Genomic DNA, 12561 nt, shown 5'->3' on the forward strand with positions numbered 1-12561 from the left:
GACAGGTGTCTTTTATACTGATAACAAGTTCAAACAGGTGCCATTAATACTGGTAACCAGTGGAGGACAGAGGAGCCACTTAAAGAAAAGTTACAGGTCTGAGAGAGCCAGAAATCTTGCTTGTTTCTAGGTGAACAAATACTTATTTTCCACCATAATTTGCAACTAAATTCATAAAAAATCCTACAATGTGATTTTCTCTCATTTTGTGTGTCATAGTTGAAGTGTATCTATGATAAATTACAGGTCTCATCTTTTTAAGTGGGAGAACTTGCATAATTGGTGGCTGACTAAATACTTTTTTGACCCACTGTATATGTGGACAACTACAAATACATAGGTGTCTGGTTAGACTGTATTCTCTCCTTCCAGCCTCGCATGAAGCATCTCCAATCCAAAATTAAATCTAGAATCGGCTTCCTATTACGCAACAAAGCATCCTTCACTCATGCTGCCAAACATACCCTCGTAAAACTGACTATCCTACCGATCCTTGACTTTGGCGATGTCATTTACAAAATTGCCCCCTAAATCCAGCAAATTGGATGTAGTCTATGACAGTGCCATCCGTTTTGTCACCAAAGCCCCATATACTACCCACCACTGCGACCTGTATTCTCTCGTTGGCTGGACCTCACTACATATTAGTCGCCAAACCCACTGGCTCCAGGTTATCTATAAGTCTATGCTAGGTAAAGCTCCGCCTTATCTCAGCTCACTGGTCACCATAGCAACATCCACCCATAGCACGCGCTCCAGCAGGTATATTGCACTGGTCATCCCCAAAGCCTTTCCTTCCAAGTCTCTGCTGCCAATGACTGGAACAAATTGCAAAAGTCACTGAAACTGGAGACTTACATCTCCCTCTAACTTTAAGCATCAGCTGTAAGAGCAGCTTACCAATCACTGTACCTGTACTTAAGGTCGACCGATTATGATTTTTCAACGCTGATACCGATTATTGGAGGACCAAAAAAGCAGATTCCAATTAAATCGGCCGATTTAAAACAAATATATATATATATATATATATATATATATATATATTTTATAATAATGACAATTACAACCATACTGAATGAACACTTATTTTAACTTAATATAATACATCAATCAAATCAAGTTAGCCTCAAATAAATAATGAAACATGTTCAATTTGGTTTAAAGAATGCAAAAACAAAGTGTTGGAGAAGAAAGTAAAAGTGCGATATGTGCTATGTAAGAAAGCTAATGTTTCAGTTCCTTGCTCAGAGCATGAGAACATATGAAAGCTGGTGGTTCCTTTTAACATGAGTCTTCAATATTCCCAGGTAAGAAGTTTTAGGTTGAAGTTATTATAGGAATTATAGGACTATTTCCCTCTATACCATTTTTATTTCATTAACCTTTGACTATTGGATGTTCTTATAGGCACTTTAGTATTGCCAGTGTAACAGTATCGCTTCCGTCTCTCTCCTCGCTCCTCCCTGGGCTTTAAAAAAAAAATTATTTAAATTTTTTTATATTTCACCTTTATTTAACCAGGTAGGCTAGTTGAGAACACCTTTATTTAACCAGGTAGGCTAGTTGAGAACAAGTTCTCATTTGCAACTGCGACCTGGCCAAGATAAAGCATAGCAGTGTGAGCATACAACAAAGAGTTACACATGGAGTAAACAATTAACAAGTCAATAACACAGTAGAAAACAAAGGGGGGGTCTATATACAATGTGTGCAAAAGGCATGAGGAGGTAGGCAAATAATTACAATTTTGCAGAACCAGGAACACAACGACAACAGCCACCCTCGAAGCAGCGTTACCCATGCAGAGCAAGGGAAACAACCACTGCAAGGCTCAGAGCGAGTGACGTTTGAAACGCTATTAGCGCGCGCTAACTGGCTAGCCATTTAACTTCGGTTACACCAGCCTCATCTCGGGAGTTGATAGGCTCGAACTCATAAACAGCGCAATGCTTGACGCACAACAAAGAGCTGCTGGCAAAACTCACGAAAGTGCTGTTTGAATGAAAGTTTACGCACCTGCTTCTGCCTACCACCGCTCAGTCAGATACTTAGGTACTTGTACGCAACACAGGACATGCTAGATAAACTAGTAATATCAACCATGTGTAGTTAACTAGTGATTGATTGTTTTTTTATAAGATAAGTTTAATGCTAGTTAGCAACTTACCTTGGCTTACTGCATTCGCGTAACAGGCAGTCTCCTTGTGGATTGTAATGAGAGGCAGGTGGTTATAGCTTTGGACGAGTTAACTAAGGTTGCAAGATTGGATCCCCGGAGCTGACAAGGTGAAAATCTGTTGTTCTGCCCCTGAACGAGGAAGTTAACCCACCGTCATTGAAAATAAGAATGTGTTCTTAACTGACTTGCCCAGTTAAATAAATCGGCGCACAAAAATACCGATTTCCGATTGTTATGAAAACTTCAAAATCGGCCATTCCGATTAATCGGTCGACCCCTAACCTGTACACAACCAATCTGTAAATAGCACACACGACTACCTCATCCCGATATTGTTACTTATCCTCTTGCACCCCAGTTTCTCTATTCTCTGCTTGCACATCATCAACTGCACATCTATCATTCCAGCATTAATGCTAAATTGTATTTTTTTTTTTTTACCTCCATGGCCTATTTATTGCCTTACCTCCCTACTCTTCTACATTTTCACACACTGTACATAGATTTTTCTATTGTGTTATTGACTATGTGTAACTGTTGTTTTGTCACGCCGCTTTGCTTTATCTTGGCCAGGTCGCAGTTGTAAATGAGAACTTGTTCTCAACTGGTCTACCTGGTTAAATAAAAAGGTAATAAAAAAATATATATATATATTTTAAACAGAAACTGTTTGGCATACAACTCCTTACCCTCTTTTTCTTGATATCCAGTATTTTTCACAATTAAGTCAAATGTATTGCACACATCCCACTTACCCTTTACCTCCTGAGCAATCAGTAAACGTTCACACAGACAATTGCCGGTATTATTTTTTGTAAACAGCACAGCAAGTCTTAGCATGGCCCAGCACAATTGCAGTCGGACTCTAGAATTTGTGTCTTAATAATTTCATCAAACAGTGCGCTTAAAGCAACAAACTAAATTTGATTTGATTAAAACACGTAGGATGTGTCTATATATGGAAAAATACACGTTTAAAAATGTCTACCAGTCTAAAGAGAACTCAGTTGATCAAGATGTTTTATTTATTTAAAAAAATGTTTGTCAGGTACAGCCCTAGTGTTGGTGTGTAACCTATTCGCAGTAACCAAGGCCATAGATATGGCTCCCTATGTACATTATTACTAGCGAACAGACACGGTCACTGTACACTGAAGTCAAATGGAAGAACTAGAAAGAAAAATCAACTGTGTCCATTCCATTGTAATCAATGTAGGTTGTACTGTGTAAACTATAACATGATCGACAAACTGCTCCAGACAAGTAAATACAGTGAAGTGAACCTATTTCACTCATGAGAAGCAAACCATTTGTCAAAACCAGCCGAGGTAGAAAGAAACCTTGGAGGAAGAGGGCCTTCCCACGAATAGGACAGCCTGGCTGGCACGCCTCCACTGGACCTCAGCCAATCCCCACAGGCCCTCTAAACGATAGGAAGTAGCTGCCGGTTGCTATGGGAACAGTGTAGGAAACCATACAAATGGTCATTTGTCCAAAGCTCTGGGAGCAGGAAGAATGAACCATTGTTGTTCCTGAGGCAGGGGCTATCCCACACACTAGGAGTGTATCCCAGATGGGACCCTATTCACTATCGGCCCTGGTCAAAAGTAGTTATATTAAAAGGGAATATGGTGCAATTTGGGATGTATCCAGGGTCTATTGGGAGTCTGGCTCAATCAAGGTGATTCAGTAGCCACAAGATGTCAGGGTGGGAATGCAATGAAGGCATGGTACAAGCCAACTTCATTGACAGACCAGGTAGGTGAGGTCACTGCAGTGTGCAAGACAACAGCTTGGTTTACACTACTCAATGAGACGGATCTCGTTTTGAACCTTATCACTGCAAAATAAGATAAGAACTTCCTTTTTTTTCTCTCCATGAAGTAGTACCTATTATAATCTCCAAGCCCAAACGTCACAAGCAGGTTATGATGGCCACTGTTAGAACATTACACTTCAGTATACAGTCAAACAGTTTAACTAATGCTTTGTCAAAACCGATCGAAAATTCTAATTTCTGAATGTGGCAAGGTACTGGTCTAGTTAGTACCTCAAAGGAAAGTGATTTACTTGTAGGAAACAGAAGCGTGTTCTTCTTACCTCGTCATCCTCCTTCTCCTCCTCCTCCTCCTCCTCCTCATCTTTTCCTTCCTTGTCCTCCTCCTCGTCACTGCTGGAGGATTCTAAGATCTCGCTCATGTCCATCTTCCAACTGTCAGGGACCACCTTGGTTTTGAGGAAATGCACTGCCTCGTCCAACCCTGGGAATAGCCAGAGGAAGTCAAGAGTTACAGGTACATTTTCTGTCAATTCAGTTGACTTGGACAACACATTCCTCCATAGGAATGCCCATTCAGTTCTTGAACTAACTGGAGTTGAGCTCCCTAGATGAACCATCCTTACCGTTCCTCCATGAGAACTCAGCTTTAGAGATGCTGTCCATGTTCACTTCATGGATCTCCTTTCTTGCCACAGTGCGACTGAAAAAAATAAACCCATCTAAATGCACGTGCACTCAGCTACAATGTTACCAATTCTGAGAATACTACAATAGCAAAAAGACATGCATATTTACATTGCTCTTGGCTAGAAAATGTATGACGGGGCAAATATCAAACAAGACAATGTTTGTAAACTAACCAGAATTTCCTTAACTCTACGACACAAGAGTAAGATGAACAGTGCTTACAATTTGGAGTCTGCAAATGATCTCACTAAACATTGGTCCTTCTTGACTGTCAGGTCATCATTGCAGCTGGGTGATATCACCTAGACAGAACCAATAAAGGGAAATTCAGGCGCAATTGCAAATAGTGCTGGGCAATATATTGTGAATACCGGTATGGATCCACATACCACCTATGAAGGTATTTTTATACAGTGCTCAATAAATCAAAAGTTCAACAAGTTGGACAACGTCACTGTCAGTTTCTTCGTAGTTTGGATGAGAACAAAATAGAGAATCATGTTGCCACCATTATAGGGTCATGCACTACTCATAAGTCGTATTTAGAACAGAAAACAAAGTCAAATATGAGAAAAATACCATTTATTTATCACCCAGTCCTAATATCAAAAGAGGAATTGTGCTAGAAGAACCAAAGGCCAATGAGGGTTATAATCCATTTGCTTTCAGTTTCACAATGGATTCCATTTTTCAAGTGGTTGTATAAACCAGTAGTTTCCAACCTTTTTTGAACCGTGGCACACCTTAATGGGATCAAAAATATATATTTTTTTAAAGATTAAAATGGGGTTCATCGGCACCCCATGATAGTTAATTTGTGTGTACATCTTTAAGAATGTTCTGCGAATCTGTGCTGGAAATGTAAAAAAGTGTGCGCCGGTAAAATAAGTATTTAGTTTTGAATAGTTTGGAGATGAGCGGTTTTCTGCTTTGTAAAGGGACAACCACAGACACAAAGCCATGTTTGTTTCTTTTGTGGAACAGCATAGCCTAGTCAGACATGCCTGTGGTAATGGTTGTCACAGGCAAAGTAATATTATACTAATTACTCATGACTTGCTCTCCTCAAATGAAACAAATGTAACAGCCTGAGCACACCTGACTTGAAACAATGATACAGATGTAACCATGTGCTATTCAATGTATTATCTGAGCACCAAGCCAAAATTCCATAGTTCACCATATATATATATGAGAGACAGAGAGAGGGAGCGCGACAGGCAGGCAGAGGGAGCGAGCGAGCAAGAGGCAGGCAGGCAGAGGGAGCGAGCGAGCGAGAGAGAGGCAGGCAGGCAGGCAGAGGGAGCGAGCAGGCGAGCGAGCGAGAGGCAGGCAGGCAGAGGGAGCGAGCGAGAGGCAGGCAGAGGGAGCAAGCGAGCGAGCGAGAGGCAGGCAGAGGGAGCGAGCGAGCAGGCGAGCGAGCGAGAGGCAGGCAGGCAGAGGGAGCGAGCGAGAGGCAGGCAGGCAGAGGGAGCGAGCGAGCGTGCAGGGGAGCGAGAGGCAGGCAGGCAGAGGGAGGGAGCAAGCGGGCGAGAGGCGGGCAGGCAGAGGGGAGCGGGCGAGCGAGAGGCAGGCAGGCAGAGGGGTACGAGCGAGCGGGCGAGCGAGAGGCAGGCAGGCAGAGGGGTACGAGCGAGCGGGCGAGCGAGAGGCAGGCAGGCAGAGGGGTACGAGCGAGCGGGCGGGCGAGCGGCAGGCAGAGGGGTACGAGCGAGCGGGCGGGCGAGCGGCAGGCAGAGGGGTACGAGCGAGCGGGCGAGCGAGAGGCAGAGCGGTACGAGCGAGCGGGCGAGAGGCAGGCAGGCAGAGGGGTACGAGCGGGCGGGCGGGCGAGCGAGCGACAGGCAGAGTGAGAGCGAGCGACAGGCAGAGTGAGAGCGAGCGACAGGCAGAGTGAGAGCGAGCGACAGGCAGAGTGAGAGCGAGCGACAGGCAGAGTGAGAGCGAGCGACAGGCAGAGTGAGAGCGAGCGACAGGCAGAGTGAGAGCGAGCGACAGGCAGAGTGAGAGCGAGCGACAGGCAGAGTGAGAGCGAGCGACAGGCAGAGTGAGAGCGAGCGACAGGCAGAGTGAGAGCGAGCGACAGGCAGAGTGAGAGCGAGCGACAGGCAGAGTGAGCGAGAGCGAGCGACAGGCAGAGTGAGCGAGAGCGAGCGACAGGCAGAGTGAGCGAGAGCGAGCGACAGGCAGAGTGAGCGAGAGAGAGCGACAGGCAGAGTGAGCGAGAGAGAGCGACAGGCAGAGTGAGCGAGAGAGAGCGACAGGCAGAGTGAGCGAGAGAGAGCGACAGGCAGAGTGAGCGAGAGAGAGCGACAGGCAGAGTGAGCGAGAGAGAGCGACAGGCAGAGTGAGCGAGAGAGAGCGACAGGCAGAGAGAGCGAGAGGCAGAGAGAGCGACAGGCAGAGAGAGCGACAGGCAGAGAGAGCGACAGGCAGAGAGAGAAAACTGTCCTCATACGTGCTACCTATATCCCCACAATAGAATCCCCAAACTTTAACGATGACAGCTTCTCCATCCTAGAGGGGGAGATCAACCATTTCCAGGCCCAAGGACATGTACTAGTCTGTGCCAACCTAAATACCAGAACTGGACAAGAACCTAACACCCTCAGATACTTTATCACTGATCTCAAAAGGACCGGAATAATATTAATAAATGTTATAGATGGAAGGAAAGTGGTGTGGAAAAGTACCAAAAAACTATTTGGCAACAAACTCAATCCCTTCTAGACAAAATGTTTCTCTGTGAAACTTTTGATCACTCAGCTTGCCTGTCAAATCTAAAAATAAATCACAAGCAGACAACCCTAGTGAACAACAACAGCAAATGGTTTGATGAAGACTGCAAAGACCTAGGAACAAAACAGAAACCTATCCAACCAAAAACAGAGACCCTGAGCCTCGCTTTCACTATGGTGAATCACTAAAACAATAGACACACTACGGAAAAAAGGAACAGCACGTCAGAAACGTAATTGAAGAATCCATGGAATCTAACCACTAATAGGAAAACTCTAAACAAACACCAAGAGTTATCTATCCAAAACAGCGATGGATAAACCACCAATATTTTTGGCTCTATAAAAACAGCAAAAACATATGATCATATACAAATCTTAGAATCAACTATTAAAAGACTACTAGAACTCACTGGATTCTCCAATTACATTGAATGAACTACAGGACAAAATACAAACCCTCCAACCCAAAAAGGCCTGTGGTGTTGATGGTATCCTAAATGAAATGATAAAATATACAGACCACAAATTGCAATTGGCTATACTTAAATGAACATCATCCTTGGCTCTGGCATCTTCCCCAATATTTGAAACCAAGGACTTATCACCCCAATCTACAAAAGCGGAGACAAATTTGACCCCAACAACTACCGTGGGATCTGCGTCAACAGCAACCATGGGAAAATCCTTTGCATTACCATTAACAGCAGACTCATACATTTCCTCAGCGAGGAACGAATGTGAAATGTACTTCTTACCAAGTTATCGTACGACAGACAACATATTCACCATATGAGAGAGAGCGAGAGAGACCCCGACAGGCAGAGAGCGAGAGAGACCCCGACAGGCAGAGAGCGAGAGAGACCCCGACAGGCAGAGAGCGAGAGAGACCCCGACAGGCAGAGAGCGAGAGAGACCCCGACAGGCAGAGAGCGAGAGACCCCGACAGGCAGAGAGCGAGAGACTCCAACAGAGTGTGTGTGGGGCTGGGGACTGTGCATGATGTGACTTACCAGGGCCAGGTACCAGGATGTCCGGTCTGTCCCAGTCTGAATACTGGCCACTTTACCCAGCAGGTCATCATTTAGCCTCCTCCTATCCTCACTGTCGTCATCACTGGACGATGACTCCTTGTCATCGTTCGCACTGAGGGGTTGAACAAGAGGACTACGTCTGAACAGAATCTTTCATCTCAGTCAGAAGCTTCTACAAAGCTCTATAGAAGCTCAACACTATCAAACACAAAGGCCTATATTGGAGCCAGTCATTTAACAGTCCCATTTTGTCAAACTTGATCATAATTGGTAATGGGAACATGCCCAGGTATCGAACTATGTCGTTGTATACAGTGCGTGAGAAAAGGATTCAGAGACCTTTTCCACATTGTTACGTTACAGCCTCATTCTAAAATTTATTTAAAAACATTCTCATTCTACACACTATATCCCATAATAACAAAGCAAAGACAGGTTTTTAGAAAGTTTGCAAGTTTATTCAAAATAAACTGAAATATCACGTTAACATAAGTATTTAGACCCTGCACCTTTGGCAGCAATTATAGCCTCGAGTCTTCTTGGGTATGACCCTACAAGCTTGACACCTTACTTGGGGAGTCACAACTATTCTTCCCTGCAGAACGTCTCAATCTCTGTCAAGTTGGATGGGGAGCATTACTGCACAGCTTTTTTCAGGTCTCTCAAGAGATGTTCAATAGGGTTCAAGTCCGGGCTCTGGCTGGACCACTCAATAACATTCAGACTTGTCCCGAAGCCACTCCTGTGTGGGTCATTAGGGTCATTGTCGTGTTGTAAAGTGAACCTTTACCCCAGTCTGAGGTCCTGAGCACTCTGGAGCAGGTTTTCATCAAAGATCTGTACTTTGCGCCGTTCATCTTTACCTAAATGCTGACTAGTCTCCCACTCCCGCTGAAAAACACCACCATAGCATGCTGCTGCCACCACTATGAGACAGTGCCAGGTTTCTACCAGACGTGATGCTTGGCATTCAGGCCAAAGAGTTTGATCTTGGTTTCATCAGACCAGATAATCTGGTTTCTCATGGTCTGAGAGTCCTTTACGTACCTTTTGGCAAACTCCAAGTGGACTGCCAAGAGCCTTTTCCTGAGGAGTGGCTTCCGTCTGGCCACTCCACCATAAAGGCCTGATTGGTGGAGTGCTGCAGAGATGGGAGAACCTTCCAGAAGGACAACCATCTCCACAGAGGAACTCTGGAGCTCAGTCAGAGTGACCATCCGGTTCTTGGTCCCCTCCCTGACCAAGAATTTCAATGGATGTCCCCCAATTGCTCAGTTTTGCCGAGCGGCAAGCTCTTGGAAGAGTCTTGGTGGTCCCAAAGTTCTTCCATTTAAGGATGGAGTCCACTGTGTTCTTGGAAACCTTCAATGCTGCAGAAATGTTTTTGGTACCCATACCCAGATAGGATGGTGTCGGGGCACCTGTCTCTGAGATATAAGGACAACTCCTTTGACCTCATGTCTTGGTTTTTGCTCTGACATGCACCGTCAACTGTAGGACCTTACATAGACAGGTTTGTGCCTTTTCAAATCATGTCCAATCAACTGAATTTACCACAGGTGGACTCCAATGAAGTTGAAGAAACATCAAGGGAAACATGATGTACCTGGGTCCAATTTCAAGTCTCATTACAAAGGGTCTGAATACTTATGTAAATAAGGTATTGCAGAATATTTTGTCATCATTTGCTTTGTCATTATGGGGTATTGTGTGTAGATTGCTGAGATTTTTATTTTAATCAATCCCAGAAAAAGTCTGTAATGTAACAAAATGTGGATAAAGGGAAGGGGTCTGAAAATGTGTATAATGACCATTTTTGAATGGACACAGCAGAGCATCTACAGAAGCATGTTTGCAGATTAAAATCTTACTGGGAAATGTAAGCGGTATTGCAGGTTAGGTCATCAAACCATATCAAAAGAAAGAACACAGTGGTACCATATGGCCCACTGCAGGGCAGCACTTTAAAAAAAAAAATCCCATTAGTCCACTGTTGATACAGTTCTAAAATGTTTTGCATGTCAGCAGTCAAGTTTAAGATATTGGACGTGCAAGAAGCATGATGTGGAAAGTGACATGTTGCTTCTTGAAAGTCAAATAACTTGAAAACTTGACAAAATAATCCAAAAGGTTGTTTTTGAGTGGAGTTTTGCTTTAAAAGGTTAACTTAGAAGGGTGGGATTGGGGTAAAGGTGAGGATTAAAATAAGAGGTAAAGTGAAAGAAGGGTCAATTTACTGAGCCTGAGATGACCGCCTTCCTCCGCGGTTTCCCTTCTTCCCGATGACGGGGGTGCCAAAGTGCTCCGGGTTGGTCAGGGGCAGTTGGTCCAACGTCTAGATAACAACAGAGAGAGATAGAGAGGAGTAAGAAGAGGGAGCGAGAGGAGGAATTTTAATCAACGTATCAAAGAGCAACATAACGGAGAGATCACTAAATCAAATGTCCAAGAAGACAGTCAGGTCAGAAGACCAGTCCTCTTACCTCGCTCTCAGCAAAATGTCTCTCGCCCTTAAGACACAGAGACGTCCTGCGGAGTGTCTTCTCATCTCCATCGTCAAACACTGGAATACAGTGGGAAGCAGTTCCTTTGTAATGTTTACATTTGATATTTATCCAGAACAACTTACAGGAGCAATTAGGGTTAGGTGCCATGTTCAACGGCACTTTGAAAGAGTTTTCACCTACTTGGCTCAGGGATTTGAACCGGCAACCTTTCGGTTACTGGCCCAACACTCTTAACCGGTAGGCTAACTGCCACCAAGATGGTATTTATTTTAAAACACTAACACAAGTATACTGCTCCCAAGGACCATAGACAAATAAACTAAGGGAAAAAGAAACGTCCTCTTTCAGGACGCTGTCTTTCAAAGATAACTCGTAAAAATGGGCACAAACCCACCGTTGCTGGACCAGACAGGACTGGCAAAAAGTGCTCTTCACTGACGAGTTGCGGTTTTGTCTCACATGGGGTGATGGTCGGATTCGCATTTATCGTCGAAGGAATGAGCGTTACACCGAGGCCTGTACTCTGTAGTGGGATCGATTTGGAGGTGGAGGGTCCGTCATGGTCTGGGGCGGTGTGTCATAGCCTCATCGGACTGAGCTTGTTGGCATTGCAGGCAATCTCAAAGCTGTGCGTTACAGGGAAGACATCCTCCCCCCTCATGTGGTACCCTTCCTGCAGGCTCATCCTGACATGACCCCAGCATGACAATGCCACCAACCATACTGCTCGTTCTGTGCATGATTTCCTGTAAGACAGGAATGTCAGTGTTCTGCCTTGGCCAGCGAAGAGCCAGGATCTCAATCCCATTGAGCACGTCTGGGATCGGTTGGATCGGAGGGTGAGGGCTAGGGACATTCCCCCCAGAAAAGTCAGGGAACTTGCAGGTGCCTTGGTAGAAGAGTGGGGTAACATCTCACAGCAAGAATGGGCAAATCTGGTGCAGTCCGTGAGGAGATGCACTGCAGTACTGAACACAGCTGGTGGCCACACCAGATAATGACTGTTACTTGTGATTTTGAGAATAGTCAAAACGCAACCAAACGACAAAGACCTATGTAGTCTACCATTATCAGGTGATAACAGGAGCAGGACTTCTTGTAAACTAGTTTAAGTGTTGTTAAATGAACCTACCCACTGTGTACCAACTGGCGTCTGTAAGTTTGTTGATGGTTGCCTCACTGCAGATCCCCTCTGCACTCTTCACCTCCACTGTGGAGCCCACCTGCAAAAAGATGCCAGGGAGATGAGACAGACCCCTCATATGAGCTGCTCTTACACTCCCATTTTAAAAATAACAAAATGGCAACAGTAAAATCTGCAATATTTAACTTTTTGGGCGACCCGACCAAATTCACATAGAAAATAGATTTTGGAACTAACTGATCTTGTCATTGAAAGCAAGTCTAAGAAGCGGTAGATCTGTTCTATGTGCGGTATTTATATGCTTCCCGTTCTTAAGTTAGTTTGTGTCTTTTACTTTCAGTTTTATACACCAGCTCAAAACACAATATTTTTGGTTATGGAAAATATATTTCACAGTGGTTTAAGATGATCAAATTATATACGTCACATGCGCTGAATACAACCTTAACGTGAAATGCTTGCTTAGAAGCTCTTAACCAACAATGCAGT

At 44.4% G+C, this 12561-nt stretch overlaps 1 protein-coding gene across 5 annotated transcripts in view; it reads right to left on the reverse strand.

Annotated features, from left to right (window-relative positions):
• LOC109904251 (AT-rich interactive domain-containing protein 4A) overlaps window positions 1-12561 on the reverse strand; it is a 52614-nt gene that overhangs the window by 27197 nt on the left and 12856 nt on the right. For all 5 annotated transcript variants that reach the window (XM_031787931.1, XM_031787930.1, XM_031787932.1 and 2 more), the window contains exons 5-11: window positions 12061-12151; window positions 10905-10984; window positions 10659-10756; window positions 8401-8533; window positions 4872-4951; window positions 4586-4662; window positions 4283-4443 (exon numbers count right to left, since the gene is read on the reverse strand). In XM_031787931.1, coding sequence (XP_031643791.1) covers window positions 4283-4443; window positions 4586-4662; window positions 4872-4951; window positions 8401-8533; window positions 10659-10756; window positions 10905-10984; window positions 12061-12151 — 720 coding nt within the window. The remainder of the gene's footprint in view (window positions 1-4282; window positions 4444-4585; window positions 4663-4871; window positions 4952-8400; window positions 8534-10658; window positions 10757-10904; window positions 10985-12060; window positions 12152-12561) is intronic.

This window comes from Oncorhynchus kisutch, linkage group LG14 (genome assembly GCF_002021735.2).
Source record: "Oncorhynchus kisutch isolate 150728-3 linkage group LG14, Okis_V2, whole genome shotgun sequence".
NCBI lineage: Eukaryota > Metazoa > Chordata > Actinopteri > Salmoniformes > Salmonidae > Oncorhynchus > Oncorhynchus kisutch.